The sequence below is a fragment of the Phascolarctos cinereus genome, unplaced genomic scaffold (genome assembly GCF_003287225.1).
Source record: "Phascolarctos cinereus isolate Bilbo 61053 unplaced genomic scaffold, phaCin_HiC Scaffold_4;HRSCAF=312, whole genome shotgun sequence".
Classification (NCBI taxonomy): Eukaryota; Metazoa; Chordata; class Mammalia; order Diprotodontia; family Phascolarctidae; genus Phascolarctos; species Phascolarctos cinereus.
Window position 1 is genome coordinate 518817720 of NW_027555847.1, and position 19687 is coordinate 518837406.

A 19687-nucleotide genomic window follows, 5' to 3' on the forward strand; every position below is an offset into this window, starting at 1 on the left:
TTAAAGCCCTATGTAAGTATCAGTTATTATTTTCATTATATAGCCATTATAAATAGAAATGCAGGTTTTATATAGCAAATTAGTGAAATTATGAAGGAGGAGTGAAGATTGCTGTATAGACTCCAACCTCTGGGTTTTTGGGGTTTGGGAATGTATTCAAAATAATAATGATAACAACAATACAATAATAATAGCTAACATTTATAAAGCACTTATTAGTATCAGGCATTGTGCTAGGAGCTTTCTAATTATTGGGTGCTATTACTATCCCCATTTTACAGGTGAGGAAACTGAGGGAAACAGAGGTTAAGTGACTTCCTTGGGTCACAAAGCTAGTAAGTGTTTGTGGCCTGATTTGAGCTCAGGTCTTCCTAACTATAGCTAGCATTATAGCACTTTAAGTTTTGCAAATCCCTTTTCATGTGTTATCTCATTTGATCCTTCCACTAACCCTGTGAGATAAGTACTATAATTGTCTCCATTTTACAGATAGGAGACTGAGGCTGAGAGAGGTTAAGTGACTTGCCCAGAGTCACACAGTTATATGAGATAATATTCAAACACGGGTCTTCCTGATTCTAAGTCCTCACTTTCTGACTCTATCCCCCTGATCAATCTAAAAAACATTAATAATAGAATTTTATAATTATTATGTTTTATATTGCCATTGCCTTAATGCTCTATAGGTTTCCTTAGCAATATGAAGAAGAGATTTATCGATTGATCCTAGAGAACGACTTCATTTATTGAAAAGCTTTTTGGCAGGAGTATTAGAATAGAGGCCTAATGGACTCCAAAGAGGAAACATTGATTAGTTATGCCATTTGTTTAACTTTTGGGATTTCATCCCAGCAAGTTGTTCAATGCTATTCTTTTATCTGACAGGGTCGAGATGCCTTGGAATGGGTGATCAGCAGACTTAATACAGAATTTGAGGAACTGGTAGCACCACCTTGACAGAGCATGTAACATAAGCAGCAGCAGCAGCAGCAGCCTCAAGATGCCAAGGCAATGTGGAACATCCAGAAGTCTAGATAGGGAGAGGGTGGGTTTTTCCCTACCTGGTGTTATCTTGGACTGATATGCAGTTGCGGCTCTACTTGGTTTATCAAGCCATCAGCTATTAATACACACCTAGAAAATGATTGTGAGTTGAATTAGGAAGTTAATTATAAAGGAGGCTGTGAATTAACCATATGATGGCTTTTGGTGGGGGTTGCAGGGAGGGTCATTTTGTTTTCTGAGAAAAATTAACCTTTTTCACCAAGTCAGTAAATGTAAATCTTTGACCTTCTATTTTTCCCCAGAGGGTGGAAATAATATTAGTGAGGAGCTATGAAGTTGAAATTAAGATTTCAAAAACTGTGGCCAAAAAAGACATTCTCTGTGATTTCCAAAGTTAGAAATTGAGAAAGAGTATAATTCACTCACATTGTAACACAATAGTTCATTAAAGTATCCATTTAGATCTTTAAAATTCACTGCAATCATAAATATAAATGCTTCCCTTGACTGAGAAAAAAAAAGTTGTTTCTATGGGCAAGAGCAGGGGTTTTTAACTTTGCTGTGTCACAGACCCTTTTGGCAGGCTGATGAAACCTATGGAGCCCTTTTCAGAAGAAGAATGTTTTTGATGCATCAAACAAAATATTTAGGATCACAGAGGAAACCAATTATTTTGAAATACATTTCTCAAAAACAATTTTTTTTGAAGTTCATAGACTCCAGGTTAAGAACACTTGGACTTGAGGAACATTGGCAAAGCACAACTGAACACTGCTGCAGATAGGCTGCATTATTCTAAGTTCTCTGCACCCTTTAGATAGTACACATCTACCAGTCAGTGCTTACTGTCCTTCCATGAACCTGCATCCATGTTGCATATACAGCAACACCCCCCACCCTAGTAGATTTCATTGCCTCACCCTAAAAGCAGGATTTAGGGGGAATTTAAGAGGTAGGTCTCCTCTTGGCTATAATTACATAATTAATACCTTGAATAACAAATCCTTGTATTAAACTAGTGTTTGGAAATAGGAGTGGGAATATATTTTCCTAATTTATGTTCTTTGTAACTAATATGACAGACTAAGTAGTTTGAGCTACTTTAAGAAGTAGACTATTTTGCTAACATATTCTTTGCTTTAGGTGCATGATGTTTTCTCTCTGTGTGTGTCTGTCTCTGTCTCTGTTTCTGTCTGTGTCTGTGTCTGTCTCTGTCTGTTTTCTCTATCTCTCATTTAAAAAAAAAAAGACAAGGTTGCCCTAGCTCTCCCAGGCTGGAAGTTCAGGGGCTTCTCATGGGCTTGATCCCACTACAGATTGGCACAGGAGCTTTGACTTGCTCTTTTTCCAGTCTGGGCCACTTTGCCTCTCTTTTTATTGTTGTTCTGTTGTTTGTCATGTCTGACTCTTCAGGACCCCATTTGGGGTTTTCTTTGTAGAGATACTGGAAAGGTTTGCCGTTTTCTTCTCTGGATCATTTTACAGATGAGGGAACTGAGGCAAACTGAGTTAAGTGACTTGCACAGGGTCACACAGCTAATAAATGTCTGAGGCCAGATTTGAACTCAGGTCTTCCTGATTCCGGGCCCAGTGCTGTATACACTGTGCCCCTAGCTGCCCTGGTCTCTCTCTAGGCACCCTAATAACCCCATGTTTTTGAAGGCTCACCATATCAATAACAAATTGAGTGCAGATACTCAGTAGGCATAGCCTACTGCAGTTCAAAACTCCTAAGCTCAATAGACCTGCCAGCCTCAGCCTTCCTGGTGGCTGGGATTATAGGCATGTATCGCCATGTTTGGTGTCATGTTTCTTTCAAAACATAGAATATAGACACATATATTTCTGTCTGAGTGCATGGGGTTTCCCCCCCAAAAAAACCCCAACAACCCAACAACATAGAACATAGAAACATGTTTCAAAAGCCTAGAAGTGATCTTGATGGACCTGGTGTCAGGTAGATATGGGTTTGAATCCTGTCATAGACACTTACTAGCTCTTTTACCCTGGAAACTTAGTCAACTCTCTGAAGTTCAGTTGCTTTACCTATAAGATGGGAATAACAGTAGCATCTACCTCATAGCCTGTTGCAAGGATTACATGAGATATTTAGATATATATGTGTGTACACACATCTGTATACACACATATGTATGCATATATGTATATACATGTGTGTGTATTTTATAAACCTGAAAGCATTTATATATACATATGTTTATATAATTATTATTATTATTCCACTCATTACACCTAGTTTTGCCCTCTGGGTCCAAGTAGAAAAATCTAATTCTTTTTCTACATGACAGTCCTTGAAACACTTAAAGGCAACTAACATGCCTTCATTTAAGTTTTCCTATCTCTGGGCTAACAGCCCCAGATCTATTAACCAAACCCTCATATGGCATGTGTGTGTGAGTGTGTATACGCACACACATATTTACCGTCTTCCACATCTCCAGTTTATCAATGCCCTTCCTAAAATGTGGAGCCCGAAATGGAACATATTATTCCAGATGTGTTCTGGCTAGGGCCATTATCTCCCTAGTCCCGAAATCTGTGTATTTCTTATTGTGGCACATAATTACATTCACTTTCCTGGCTACTACATCACATTGTTGATAAATTTTGACTTTGCCATCTGCTAAAACCCCAGATCTTTTGTTGATGAATTTTTATCTTAGTCATGCCTCCCCCATCTTATACTTGTGAATTTGGCTTTTTTTTTTTAGCCTAAGTACAAGTCTATGCCTTTGTCCTTATTCAATTATATGTTTTTAGATTCAGAGATTCAGTCCAGAGTTTTAGACTGCCAAGATCTTTGGAGATCCTGACTCTCTTATCCAGTGTGTTAGTTATCCTTTTCAGTTTTTTCTTACCTTAAAATTTGATAAGCTTTCCATCTATGCCTGTATCTAAGTTAGTGATTAAAATGTCAACCCACAATAAAAAGTCCACCCACAGTAGATCTCAGTGCCTTCCACTTCAGTGGAGACCTCCTCCTGGTCTACACTGATTCATTCGTGGCTACTCTTTGGGAACTTTTATACAAAGCACTGTTTCTAGACATCACAAGAATATGCAAGAAGTTTAAACATTAATTTTTCTGTCTAAAAACTTTGATTAAGTGGGGATATAGAAAAGACCTAGAACAATTAATTTTTTTTTTGCTTTTTGGTGAGGCAGTCAGGGTTAAGTGACTTGCCCAGGGTCACACAACTAGTAAGTGTCATGTGTCTGAGGTCAAATTTGAACTCAGGTCCTCCTCTTGACTCCAGGGCTGGTGCTCTATCCACTATGCCACCTAGCTGCCCTTCAATTAAATTTTTTAGTTAATTAATTAAATTAGATTTTAAACTAAGTATATAAATGCTAAGGAGCTCATAAGGAGGAGAAATATGGAATAGATGAGCTGAGTTTTATGCCAGGCATTGAGAAAGAGGTTCAGATATGGATTAGCAGAAGGGAAGGTATTTATAACCTAATGTAAAAATATCCCTTCATTCTAGTAAATCGCTCTGAAGTTACTAACTTAAAATTTTTTCTACTGGTTGTAAAATGATATTTTTAATGCAGTATCCACAAGGAATGACTGTATACCCTAAAATTTGCAGTTATTGAAAACCAAAGAACAGTTGATAGGGTATAGTCCAGAGCTGAACTTCAGATAGTTAAACTACTACTGTGCTCTGTCTTAGATATGAATTATAGCTGATGAAATCTTCCATGTCATTTTCTTTATGCAAACAGTTTTGAATTTCAGTTAGAAGGAGTGAATTTAATTGTATTTGGAATCCTGTTTGGACCTTATTGGCCATATTGAAACTTAAAACTTTATATGAAAAAATTTCTTATAATAGAAGAAATACCAGTGTTGGGGAAACTACTACAGAATTTTGAAATTTGAAAGTCCTTTGGGGAGATTGTTTGAATTATTCTGATTTTGAAGCAGTGAAAACACTACCTGTAGTAGTTTTGGATTTCTGTTTCATTTTCTTGGTGGTAGTGGCAGTGACTAGATAGAAGGTAGGGATATGAGTGTTCTACACCAAAACCCTGATTACCCAGTCAGTGAACCCTGATGAAATGCTGGCATTGTAGAATGGACTTTTAAACTCCCAGTGCCCATGAGGGTGAAATCCAAATTGATTTGGGAGGTTCTGGGGTAAAATACACTATTCTGTTGGGGCAGGAGGGAGTCAATTGCTGTGCCTTAAGGTCATAGGCCAAGTTAGGCCTGGGGAATTATAACTAGATGGAGTAGTTTAGGAAATTTAAGTATCATTTCTAGTCTGAGTTTAGGTAGTTTTCTTTTGTGTTTTCTATGCCTCTGTTGCCTGTAAATTACATGACGAAAGGGACTATGTAGCAGCTAAATTGTTAGCTGCTCAAAGGCATGGATTAGGTTTCCACCTTTTTTGTGCATCCAACATTGGGTACATAGTGGGCATTTAGATACCTGATGAATGAATAATCAAACTATATTAGCAGCTCACTGGAAAGGATAAGTTTTAATTTAATCAGTAATAGCTTCATAACAACATAGAATCTCTGAATATCATCAGAAAATGTCTTCATATATGTCATGCTTTTATTGACCATATTGTCTTCAAAGTGAAGTGAATATAATATCAACTGCTAGTTTAATTGCCTTTTAAATTTCCTCTTATTTGGTATATGTACCCTAATCTAACTTTTGTGGCCATATTAAGTACTGCCTTTATATAGACAACCAATAATATATATTGGTTCAATAACCTAAAGAATATTTTGTGCATTTACGTAGCAGACTCGTTTCCAGAGGGTTTTTAGATGTCTAATTGTTGGTTTACAAATTGAGATAAATGATTCAGAGAGGAAGAGACATATATAGTAACTCAGCAGTGAAATGCTAGAAATGGAGCACAATCTCAGAAGATTGGTGATTGTGATCTTTAAGAGTTATATGTGAAACAAAACCCGAGTAGTAGACATTATTAGGTCATAATTCCTGAAGGTGCTGATGGGATGAGCCCCTGAACCAAGCAACTTTAGAATGTAACTCTGACGTGTATATATACATTTATGTGTGTTTGCATGTGTGTGTATATATATATGTACATGTCTGTGTATGTATGTGTGTATACATATATATGCAATTAAATGTTGAATTTTAGCGTGTACTCAGACTTAAAAATAACTGCACTGACCCAGTATTTTTACAGGTGATTAGTAAAAAGGTAACAATTATCAGATCATGTAGTTTTGAGAGCCTTTTGTTTTGTTTTTGTTTTATTTTTTCCCACTTAATAGTATTTTTTTTCTGATTACATGTAAAGATAGTTTTCAACATTCACTTTTATAAGATTTTGAGTTCCAAATTTTTTTCTCTCTCACTCCTTCCCCTTCTTCTCCCCCCTCCCCAAGATGGATGGCAAACAATCTGATATAGGCTATACATGTACAGTCATATTAAACATATTGCCACAATAGTCATACTGTTTTTGGGGGTTTTGTTTTGTTTTGTTTTGGTGAGGCAATCAAGGTTGCCTGACTTGCCTAGGGTCACACAGCTAGTAAATGTCAAGTGTCTGAGGTTGGATTTGAACTCAAGTCCTCCTGACTCCAAGGCCAAAACTCTATCCACTGAGCCACCTAGCTGCCCTGCACATTAATCATATTGTGAAAGAACAATCAGAACAAAAGGAAAAATCATGAGAAAGAGAAAAAAAAGAGGGAGAGAAAATAGTATGCTTTGATCTGCATTCAATCTCCACATCTCTTTCTCTGGGTGTGGATAGCATTTTCTATCATGAGTCTTTTGGAATTGCCTTAGATCATTGTTTTGCTGAGAAGAGCTAACTCTATCAAAGCTGATTGTCACAGAATGTTGCCGTTACTGTGTGCGATGTTCCCCTGGTTCTGCTCACTTCATCAGTTCATATAACTGCAGGTTTTTCTGAAATCCTCCTGTTCATCATTTCTTATAGCACAATAGTATTCCATTACATTCATATACCACAACTTGTTCAGCCATTTCCCAATTGATGGGCATTCCCTCAAATTCCAATTCTTTGCCACCACAAAAAGAGCTGTTATAAATATTTTTGTACATATGCTCCTTTCCCCTTTTTTATGATCTCTTTGGGATACAGACCTAGTAGTGCTATTTCTGGATCAAAAGGTAGGCACAGTTTTATAGGCCGTTGGGTGTAGTTCCAAATTGTTCACCAGAACGGTTGGATCAGTTTACTTGATAGCCTTTTGACTACAGCATCTCCATATTTTTTTAAAAAATAAATTACCTTCAATATTGACCCAACATAAGAGTGTGTTTAAAGGCACTCACTAATTGGGTTTTGAGATTTCTTTCATGGTAAGATCAGGATATAAAGAAGCTGGTTTATCTAGCCTCCTATCCACTAGAAATATGTTAACTGACTGCTTCAACATTTTGGCAATACTGATAACTGGTTCAATTCAACTAAACCCCTTCACACAGTAGCTATATTTTATGAACCAAAAATTGTGACACATGACCAAAGAACTTTGCTTTGCGGTCACTATTGCTTACGTCTTTCTGTTAATACTCACAGTGAGGTTTTATTTCATTTTACTATTGAAAGCCTGAGAGGGGGAAAGGAGATGATGATGATAATGATGTAGTAAGATTTTCCCTTTTATTTGTCTATGCTTATACACGTATATGTTGTTTCCCCTGATAGAGTGCAAGGTCTTTGAGTACAGGGTCTTTTTTTTTTGTCTTCTTACCCCTGTTGCCTAGTATAGATACTTAATAGACTCTACTAAATGTTTATTGATTGATTGGTAACTGATATGATTACTTTCTTCACCAAATATAGCAAGAAGTTCCTCTACATTATATCATTCTAGGTAATCCTCATTCATGACTTTCTGGAGCTCTTTCATAGAGGATTTATTCAACAGGCAGGACAACTTTTTCTAGTTTTTTCATATTTTGGGTGCAGTAACGTTATACTTGGACTATACATGTGTTATTTCTTGGTCTCAATATGTTACTGCCCTGCCTCTTTTCTGGTCATAGTCTTTTACACAATATTTTTCATGTGTTATCCTGTGACACTATGTGACAGTCTATTAACATCTACTTTATGTTTTTCCATTGTCTCTTGGGTCATCTGATTTTTTTAATCCTTCTGAGATTGTGGCATTCCATGCATTGTAGACATATTGCGTCACTGGGGAAATAATTTTTAAAAAATGGGCTTTTGCAGAAGTGAGCATTTTGTCATCATTGCAAGGTTAGTCTTGCTTCTCTGTTTTATGTGCCCAGTGCTTAACGTAGTGCTTTGCACATTGTAAGCATTTTACAAATGCTTTTTAATTTAGTCATTGCAGCATCCAATGCCCTGGCCAGTCTATACTCTTGCTCAGTTATGAACTGACCTTATTGTGCATCTTTCAAAAATGTCCCAGATAAATTAGTGATGGTCTGACTTACTGGGCTACTCTTCAAATCATGTTTCAATCTGGTAATATATGAGTCATGAAGCAGATAGAATGAGAAATTGATGGAATAGAAATGAAAGGAGAGAAAAATTAGAAGTGAGTCCCAGTCTCTTTGATAAGGAAGAGTTCTTCCCCGAGCTCCATTTTCTCTTTTTCTAGATTAGAAGCAATGCTTCTCTCCGCTCACAGAGCCACCACCCTTGTTCAGGTCCTTATTATCTACACCAGAGACATCAAACACATGGCCCCCGGGCCTCACAGGCCCACAACACTTGGAGTACAGCCAGGAACAGATTGAAAAGTCACTGAGAAATATCTAACAAAATGAAAAAAATTAAACAGAACATAGATAATGTTAATTTGTGGTTTTCTAAGTCAATATGCAGCCTGAAGTTATCCTTATGTACAGTGGTCCCTCTTTTTGATTTTGATACCGCTGACCTACATAACTAAAGTAATCTCTTAGTTGGTTTTCCTGCCTTAAGTTTCTCCCCTCTCCAGTCCATCTTTTATACAACTGCCAACCTGATTTTCCTAGAATGAAATCTGACCAGGTCACTCTCCAACTAAATATATTTCAGTGGTTCCCTTTTACCTCCACAATCAAACTATTCTGCTAGGCTTTTAAAATACTTCACAATGTAGCCCCAACCATCCTTTCCAGCTTTATTGCATTTTTGTTTTGGTTGTTCAGTCGTGTGCAACTCTCCTTGACCTTATTTTGAGTTTTCTAGGCAAAGATACTAAACTAGATACTAAATTGTTTTGCTGTTTCCTTCTCCAGCTCATTTTATAGATGAGGAAACTGAGGCAAACAGAATTAAGTGACTTCCCCAGGGTCACACAGCTAGTGTCTGAGGCCAAATTTGAACTTAGGTCTTTCCAACTCCAGGCCTGGTACTCTATCCACTGCACCACCTAGCTGCTCCAAAATTGCATTTCTCCAGCCAAAGTGGCCTTCTTACTGTTCTTCATGAGTGGCACTCCATCTCCCAGCTGCGTGCCTTTGCACAGGCTGTCCCCTACATATCTGTATCTGTATCTATCTATAGATACAGATATGGCTATAGATAGGCAGAGATAGAGATCTCTATAGATATACAGGTAGATAGATCGATAGATGGATAGAGATAGTGATATATCAATCATTCACTTCTCACCTTGAGTCTCTCATAATCCCTGGTTTCCTTCTAGGATCAGCTTGAGGGCCACCTTCTGCATGCAACCTCTTCTGATCCTAGTGCCTTACTCACCCAAATCACCCTCTAAACATCTTGTGTATATATTTTCTGTGTGTGTGTGTGTGTAAAAAAATATATGTATACATATGTGTGTATGTGTATATGTATGTGTGTATGTATATTTGCTGTCTCTCTTGGCTACATTGTAAGCTTTGAGAGCAAAAACTGTTTTCACTTTTGTCCTTAATCCCATTGCCTAGAAGGGTGTATGGTGTGTATTAGCAATGAACAAATGCTTGTTGGTGAATTGATTGAATACAGAAAGACCATGGAGGACATAACAGTCGGTCTTAGGGCACAGAGAAATAAAACAAAAGTTATCAGTATTTCCCAGGAAAACCCAAGTTCAGTGTCTATTTATATTCTTTCTTAAAAATAAATTATAAATTTAACCTTGAATAACAATCAAATAAACATTAAAAAACAGGAGGTAAAATCTAACTCTACACTTTCAGCCTTTAATAAGATAGGACCAAATGTATTAAATGACAAATAGGAAAAGAAAAGGCTTTTGTTCTATGGTTCTAGGCCTGCCCCAAGCTCCACCAGCCTTGGCCCTGTGTCTTGTTCTTTTTCTCCTTCCTACACTTGTAGTCACTGTACATACTGTTCTGTTTGTGCTGATCTACTATTCCTTTAAAAATGTTTTGTTATCTTCTGTTTTTATGTCACTCTTATTTCTTAATATGTTCTTTTTCCACACTCCTCCCGTACATCAATACATCCCTTGTAACACAGAATAAAGAGGGGGAAAAGTGATTCAGCAAAATTAATATATCAACATTCAGAAAGAAGATGCCATGTTCCACACTCATAGTCCTCCTTCTCTACAAGGAAAGGTAGGAGGAGCATTTTAAAATTTTCTTCTTCAGGGCCAACTTTGGTCATTATAGTTACATAGCTTTCTGTTTCATTTTTTGTTGCTGTTCTTTCCATTTACATTGTTGCAATCTTTGTATGTATTCTTTCCCTGGCTTTACTTACTTTACTTTGACTCATTTCATGTCTTTTCAAGTTTCTGTGAATTATTAATTTCACATTTTCCTGCTGCACAGTGACATTTCATTACATTTATGTATCCCAATCTGATTAGCCATTTCCTATTGATGTGTATCTACTTAGTTTTGAATTCTTAGATACCAAAAAATATTGCTAAGAATAAAGGAACTCTCTGTCTTTGATTGCCTTGGGTCAAAGCAGTAAGATTTCTGGGTCAAAAGGAATAGATATTTTAATCACTTGTGATTTTTTGCATAATTCCAAATTGTTTTTCAGGATGGCTAGACTAATTCAGATCTCTATTTCCCATTTCTTCTTAAAAAAAAAAGTACAAATATTGTCACCATTTTCTAGATGAAAAACTAAGGCTCAAAGAAGTTAAATGCCTAATGAAGATCTGAGGTAGGAGTCAGACCCATGTCCCTAATTCCAAGTCAGTGTTCTTTTGACTATATCATACTGATTCTCTTCTTTTGTCTTTAACTGTTTCTTCCTTGTCTCTTTTTCCCAAACCCTTAGATTTGTTCTGCCTTTATATCCTCTTATCTCTTATCCCTCTATATTTTTCTCACTTTATTCATCTCAAATAGTCATACTGCCTGGCACAAGAGTAAGCCCTTTAATAAAATAAATGCTTATTATCTAGTCACCAAATTTCAAGAGTCACCTATAAGCACATGATTCTTTATGTCCAGCTCTGCCATTACTTCAGAAACTCCCAATAAGCATTTCTGTCAAGGGCAACTGCTGTTCACTAGTCTCCAATGTCTTCATGATAGTTGTCTCCAAGTATTGGATTGGATGTCGTGAGAATGATGGATTATAATTGTTCCACTGGCCTTAAAAGGCAGAACAAATAGGAACAATGAGTAATAAGAAGAAAAAGAAACTTTCCAACAATTAGCGTTATCTCAAAATGGAATATACTGCCCTGGGAGATAATGGTTCTCAAGAACCATATATCTTCAGGAAGATGACTTATCTGGTATCTTTAGAAAGACTTCTTCAAGTCCAGCTTGGACTAGATCTCTTCTAACTTAGAGATTCTGTGATCCTGTTATCTTGTCCCGGTGATAAAGGAAGGGTGGTAGTTATTTTTTGTTTGCCTTGTTTTATTGCCTAGAATACTACCTAGGAGAGCAAATAAGGGAGAATGGAAATGGCATCTTTAAGACCAGTGTTGGCAGCTGTAAGAGTGGGGAGAATTTTCCATTAGCATTTGCCCTTATCTCCCCTCTCTCTTTCCTATTCACTCCTGGCTCCGGGCCTGGGGTAAAGAGGTTTTCAGTGAGGGGTGGTTGGATCCTTCAATCAAGCAGGGAGAGGGGGGTAGGGGAGTGGGAATGTGAAAAGATGGGCTTGCTTACAGGTGATCTTTTGGTACATAAGGAAGGTATGTATATTGGACATCGTGGCTTAGTGGCAAGAGCACTGAATTTACAGTCAGATTATCTGGGTTCAAATTCTCAATTGTCAAGGGCTATTTACTGCCTGTGTATCCTTAGACAAGTTCCTTCCTCTCTCTGGGCTTAAATTTCTTCAACCATAAAATAAGAGAGTTGAACTAAGTGATATCTGAAAGTCCTTTCTAACTCTAAAACCTATGATTTATGTATACTGAGGATGTGGTGTCCTGTGTATTTGGTAACTTCTAGTCCAAATGCCTTATTATGTAATTGTGCTTTATTAGTAATAAACATTGTATCTGTTTTCCCCTTCACAACTAATCCAGAAACTTTTATTAAGTCAGTCCTGTGTTCCAGGCATTGTGTCTGTTGGGAATACACAGTTTTATGGTCATTGCAGATGTTGAGTATGTTTGATGCTTTGTGATGACATTTGGGGTTTTCTTGGCAAAGATGCTAGAGTGGTTTACCATTTCCTTCTTCAGCTCATTTTACAGATGAGAAACTGAGGCAAACAGGGTTAGGGACTTGCCCAGGGTCACACAGTGTCTGAGGCCAGATGTGAACTCAGGAAGATGAGTCTTCCTGACTCCAGGCCTGGTGTTCTGTCTACTGAGCCACCTAGCTGCCCACACAAAAGAAATACAAAGACAAGAGTCAAAAAGCGCCTGCCATTACAGAGCTTACTTTATATTCCCAGAGGTACACATCTACCCAAATAGAGAGAAGGTAAATGCAAGGTCATCTGGGGATCTGTGTGGTGGCACAGTGAATATAGAAATGGCCTTGGAGTCAAGAGCACTTGGATTAAAGCCCCACCTCTAATATATACTGGCTAGGGGACCCTAGGCAAGACACTTCACCTTAGTGCCCCAGGCAACTCAAATGGCAAAGCAGGTGCTGCTCTGCACTGGCTATGTTTACTCCATCATTGGGAGCTTCCTATTCTGATAAAACCACAGCTGATTAAAAAAAACGAGGTGGTTGGGAGAAGACGGGAAGGAGGAATTGGGAAAGGCATTCTGCCTGTAGGAGGTGGTATTTGAGCTGAGCTTTGAGAAAAGCCAGGGTTCTAAGAAGCCAACATGAAGAAAAAAGACATTCTAGGCATCTAAGAAAGAGCCTTTGCAAAGACCCAGAGGCCAAGGATGGGGTTGTGGGTAAGAAACGACATACAATTTGACTGATTTGCTATAGATGTGAAGGGAAGTAATGTATAATAAGGTTTGAAAAAAAATGGGTTTGAGACAGATTGTAAAGGGCTTTAAAATGTCCAACTGAGGAGTCTGTAGATAATCCTATTGGCAATAGGGAGCTCATTAGCAGGGAAGAATTCCAGGATACATAAACAGATGATCAGATCTGTGCTATAGGAATATTGATCTGGCAGCTGTGTGTACAGTGATTTGGAGAGGAAAGAGCTGAAGCAGGAGATCAATTGGGAAAATAACTATCAAACACTCAAGAGGTGATGAGAGCCTGAATTAGGGTGGTGGCCACGTGACTGTAGAGACCAGACATATGTGAGAAATGTGAATTCTACCCCCAAAGAAGACTTGGCACCCCAGTTGGAAGTAGGCTATTTAGCCACTCACAAAGCAGTGTAGTTCTCCAGTGTTAAAAAGAAGACAAGGGATTTACAAATACATATTGTAGAAATAAACAAAGAAAAGTTCTGAGATCTCCCAAGAAATGGCTTTTGCTTGCTGTTGCCAAGACAGAGAATGCCTTTCTATTTAATAAAAACACGTAGGGAGTGAAACCAGCAATCTGTTTTCTCAGCAGCAGCTGCTAAAACATATTATCTGGGTTTCAAAGGGGGGGTTTGTTTGTTTTTAATTTAACCTAGCTCCTCTCCTAAACTTCATAGAATACTGAACAGTATGGCTGTATAGCTAGTATAAAACTAAAGGAATATTAGTCTGTGCTCCTCCCAAGTGACAAATAAAGCAGCCAGTTTTTTCCAGGTTAAAGCCTTGTTTAAATGCAGAGCAATGTTTGTGGTCAAAGCAGAAGTTGTCTTACCAAGAAATATAGATCAGCTTTTTTACATTTTCTTCATGTAAAGGGATAGTTTTTGTTAAACTAGAATTTTCTTAATTTCTAATGATGCTTACCCTCAGGTTCATTTCTTAGACTACAGAGATAAAAATCTCCATTAGTTAACCTAAGCCCCAAATATTTCTGTCATGTGAAAGATGAACACAATAGAAATCAGAAAATATAATTTGCAGGAAGCTTTTTTTGCAGATAGAATTTGAACCTAGAAATGTGACTTTGTTTATATAAAATAACTTGAGGCATAATTTGTATAGGGGATAAGTTGCAGCTAGGTGGTACAGTGGATAGAACACAAGGCCTGGAGTTGGGAAGACCTGAATTCAAATCTAGCCTCAGACACTTATTAGCTGTGTTACCCTTGGCAAGTCACTTAACCCGGTTTGCCTCAATTTCTTCATCTGTTAAAGTGATTTGGAAAAGGAAATGGCAAACCACTCCAGTATCTTTGACAAGAAAACCCCAGATAGGGTCACGAAGAGTCAGACATGACTGAAACAACTGAACAACAACAAAGAGGGTAAGTTGTATAAAAAAGGAAACTCAGTAAAAGAATTTCATTAATTTGGAATTTGTGATCATTTCCACAGGCTTGGGCTGAAGTTTGTGCCATCTATGAAGAAAAGTCTTGCTAAGCAAGTAAATTATTGTAGGGAAAATATTTAAACTGTTTATGAGAACACACTCATATATTCAAGAACTCTCAACTACCTTAGAAGCATCCACATCACAGTTGAAATGGCAGTTAAACTATCATGTCTGTTCATGAGAAATGAGTTTTTATTTGAACCTGTTTTGACAGCAGTGGGTTACTCTAAATCTAGTTTTGAATGCATTTCAAAATTTACTAAAATTTACATCTTTTTTTAAACTTAAGATTTTTTTTCAATTTTTCACTAAAACAGAATGTGACCTTTCCCTAGTTAGCTCTAGTTAGCCCTCTTCTGAGGGTTAGATAATGTATTTAAGTATTTATAAATGTTTTTATAAATTATAAATATTTACTTATTAGGTATAAGTGTATTTAAGTATTATATATCCACTTTCCTCTGACTTACCATTCCTCAGATGAAAGTCTGTTTTAGGAAATTGGTCATAAGTTTTCTATTGTGTAAATACCACAATCAGCCTTTGCTATTAACTATGGAATAAATTCACCAAGATATTCTTTCCTGCAGTTGTCACAGAACTAGACAGTACATAAGCCCAAACTATATGTATTACCAATTAAGTGATAGTGATCTATTATTGACATGTCATAGAATTAAAGAATTTTAGAGCTAAAAAAGAGAAAGGTCATATGATCCAATTCCCCCCTTTACAAAGTGAAGCCCCAAAGCAGTTGTTAAATGAATTGCTGAAAATCATATAGCTAATTAATGTCAGAGCCAAGACATCATTTATTTGAACTATTGCAGATACTTAAAAACCAGAAGAGAATTTTGCTGAGAATAATTTCTTATCTAATGACAGAATAGAATAGTTCCAGTGGGGTAAGGACTACAGATATCTGATGGTTTCTAAAGAATCTTTGCTAATTTGTCAGTACCAGGAGGAAAGACACTGTTGCTTATCTGTTTATGGGTGTGGTGTCTAGTTCTTATTGCTAGCATAGTTTGTCTTTATCATTGGCTATAGTCAGGGGAATGCATGAACCTTTTTCCATCTGTCATTCAAGGAATTATTTTGAGAGAGTGATAGCATATTATAGGTTTTTTTTTAAAACTTTAATATTCCCTTTTAGTGGGATGCTGATTTTCTCTTCTCTTGCTACATTTTTGTCCTTTTTTGAGAATGTATTATATATACTGCCTCCTTGTGCTTGATGACTTTATTTTTGTTCTTAAAATGGAAGTTATTACCATTGACACATTACCTGGCATTGGATTTTGTCCTGCTGTGGCCCCTTAGTTCTGAAAACACCTCTAGAGAGTTTTGCTGATTACCCTTTCTTGCAGCTTTCCCCTTTGTATTTGCTCAAGGATGAGAGCTTTAGATTTGCTCATCAGCAGTCTTACTTACTATTTGTTGTTAGGTAATGTTGTACCTTAAACATAAGTATTTTTTATTCTCCAAACTGATGCTGCAGAAAGAAGTTGGGATGTGATATTCTCTACAATGCCTTCCATGAATAAAAGAGAAAATGTCCTTCAACAAAAAGCTAAAAGATTTCTTCTAACACACATCAAAAATGTAAAAACAAAGAGGAGGGAATCTGGGAGTTCTTGAAGCCAGCAGCTACCATTACCCTGAGCTGTGGACTGGTTAAAGAGAGCCAACTGGCCAACTATTAGTAAAGATGCTTTCTTCCTTCCCTTAAACTGATAGATGGGCCCCAAATCTAATTTCAAGTTTTAATTGTTAGCTCTTGTTTACACCAGCCCACACTTACTGCAGCAGGCTGGGAAAGTATATCTAATGACATGCCAGTAGCATCTGATCCATCACTAGAAAAAGGAATCTTTAATCACTAGCTACACGACATAGAGAGCATATTTTAAAGCCCACAAACATCCAGAAAAAATATCTGAGACTTTAGCCTGGAACAGCACAAAGCTCCAAATGTTTCATTTTTTCTAGAACTCTTAGGTAAACAGTTCAACAATGATCTACTCCAAAACTTTCCAATTTGATTCAATAAGCAATATTTGAGTATTTACTATGTGCAAGGTAACTCAGGGGATACAAAGAAGGTTGACATAGTCCGTGCTCTTAAGGTGTTTACAATCATCAGAGAGGTGAGGGGAGTGGGAGGATGAGGAATAAGACAGCTATACAGTGTACAGAGAAGAATATAAATTCCATGTTCGCTTTAGCAGTTTCCCAAGCACAAGGGGCCTGAAAATGTATCCATAAAAGGATATAGGATATCTTTTATTTTAGCCCTTGGACTGGAAACATACATCCCTAAGTTTTCAGTCCCTTACCCTAATGCCCCAAACTGATACCCCAAGTTGCCAAGTTAGTTGATGAATCTTATAATCCTGTCTACCACTTTTAAAATGAAAGAGACAAGGAAAAAGGCCTGGAGGGGTCTTTCTCCTTCCAGTCAACTGAGAACTGCAGGTAAGTGGTGAAATTTTTGTTGAGGTTTTCATGGAGCTACCCAGAATGGTGGTCCTTTTCCAGTGTCATTGCTATGGAGAAAATATTTATTTCTTGTCCTTGGGTATGGCTTTTCAGGGCAGAGATTGAAACTTCAAGGGGGGCAAAATGTGATAAAAGACTAGAATCCATGCATCAGCCAGTAGAGGAATAATGGCACCTCTGGAGCCCTGAGGTAGTGTAGGTTCAGTCTCCGAATTATATAAAGTGCAGAGGGTGAAGCTTCTAGACTAGAGAAAGAGCAAAGGGTCTGCTATGTATAAATATCTGGCAACATTCTTTTGGTTCTTTGACCTGAGATTAATCAGAAATTTATCATTAGAGTTAGAAGAGACCTTAGTGATCATCAAATCCAATCTCTTAATTTATTGTTCAGTTGCTTCTGACTCTGTCTATTTTCTTGGCAAAGATAACTGAAATGATTTGCCATTTCTTTCTGCAGGTTGTTCCCATTTTACAGTTGAGAAACTAAGGCAAATAGGGGTTAAGTGACTTGCCCAAGGTCACATAGCTAGTGTCTGAAGCCATTTTGAACTCAGATCTTCCCAACTCCAGGGCTGGTGCTCCATCTATTGTACCACCTAGCTGCCCCAATCTCTTGACTACTATAGTTTTTTCTTTTTTGAAAAGAAAAATTATTTTAAGTATTATCCGATTACATGTACCAAATTTTTAAACATTCATTTAAAAAATTGTATTCTAAATACTGGGATTTTTCTAAGTGACTGGGAATTACCTAGCTAATGACTTGGCTAATAATGTTTGTCACTTTATGAAAAATTATATATTTGCTATACTTGTTTTAAATTACTGTTTGTCATGTTGACATAATTAATAGCTGCCATACTAGAGGTAGGTATTGCAGATTCATGCCTCAGGCCTGGAGCTCAGACTGTGACATCCTTTATACACAAAGATGATATTATTCTGAGTGGCTCTGTGGAAGCCTCAAGAAAAGCTCCAAAGCCACTGGCCTGTCCTCTTAGCCATTGTTTTTTCTACGTGTGTGAAGCTGTCTTTTTTTTTTTTACCCCTTTACCTGCAATTGTCAATTTACTAGGAGAAAGACCCCTCCAGGCTCTTTTCCTTTTCTATTTCATTTTTAAAATGGTAGATAGAACTATAAGATTCATTAACTTGGTCATTTGATTCAACTGGGTGTAAGTTCCCAGTAGTTTTGCTAGAAGTGGCATTGGGAGTTTTTTTTTCCCCTCTCCATGTACACATGCTTGCCCATTTACATTTGTATTCAGGGTCAAGCTTTTGCAAGATGGACATCCAGAGTTAAGGTATAATACATATGGTCATGAAGTTGAACTGGTATATATACATAGTCATGAAGTTGAACTGGTGTCAAACAGCCAGCTTTGCCTAGGAACTCTAAAGTCTTCTAGAATTTCAGTTTTTAAAAACTCCGCACTTTTTGGGAGGAGACAATGAAATTTTAGGATTAGAGTATAGGATTGCTTTGACTTGCTTCCATTAACACTAACTGGGAGCCCCACTATATTTTGTATGTGTTTCAATAAAAAAGATACTAACAGTCAACTACCAATTAATTGCTTTTGTATTATCTACAGTCTTCTTATCCTGATATTCCAGCTAGATTGTATATAACTGACCTTTAGGTTGAATAGGGGAGATGTGATGATTACAGAGATGAGTGTATTTATGGAACAATTGTAAATAACTTTTAGACTACTTTTTCTATCCCATTCAGTCCCAGGGATAATCAAGAGTTGACTATATTTATTGTCCCAAAGCTTTATAGGAAGTCAAGTCCAAAGAACCTTATGGAGGCCCTTATAGAAATTATATTAAGCATAATTGCATATATTAGAAATTAAGTTTCACTATGTAGAAACACCACATAGGATACAGGAGTGTAGAATTTGCTGAAAGAGATGTCGTTAGAGATGCTCTAGAACAGTTCCCCTTTTCCACATTAAAAAAATGAGGCCCAGAAGTAGATGGGATATATTTTTCAATAAAGAGAAAATTATGGTAAATTCATCTTTAAAAATGGCATTTTTTACTTAATTTGGGTGTTGATGCAAAGCTAAAAAATATAAAACATTTTCTTGTGTAGATTAAGATGGAAATCATGTCGGGAGTAAACATTTTAAGTGGTGAAAATACCTTACAATACTCTTTTAAATAAAGGTCTTTAAAACAAAATGTGCTTTGATTTGCATTGCCTAATACTAATAACCATAGTTGATGGAACCCCCTCCTTGGTCCTTAAGAATAAAAAAGGTAGAAATGTATTATGGCAGACCATATTTCACTTTTTACTTAACAAGACACAAGCTTGTACCATTTTTTCTTAAAACCAAAGGTATCACAATGATTTTTTCTTCTGAAATGGTCTTTAAATTAGTTCAATCTGATCTAGATCTTTAA

The 19687-nt window shown here is 36.9% G+C and overlaps 1 protein-coding gene across 3 annotated transcripts in view; it reads left to right on the forward strand.

Annotated features, from left to right (window-relative positions):
* PRELID3A (PRELI domain containing 3A) overlaps positions 1 to 19462 on the forward strand; it is a 46252-nt gene extending 26790 nt beyond the window's left edge. For 2 of the 3 annotated variants that reach the window (XR_002324322.2, XM_020985566.2), the window contains one exon: positions 886 to 19462. Coding sequence is in view for 1 of the 3 variants with exons in the window: in XM_020985566.2 (XP_020841225.1) it covers positions 886 to 957 (72 nt within the window). In the remaining 2 variants the exon portion in view is untranslated. The remainder of the gene's footprint in view (positions 1 to 885) is intronic. The other variant, XM_020985567.2, reaches the window with a different exon arrangement.
* Positions 19463 to 19687: the final 225 nt, after the last annotated feature.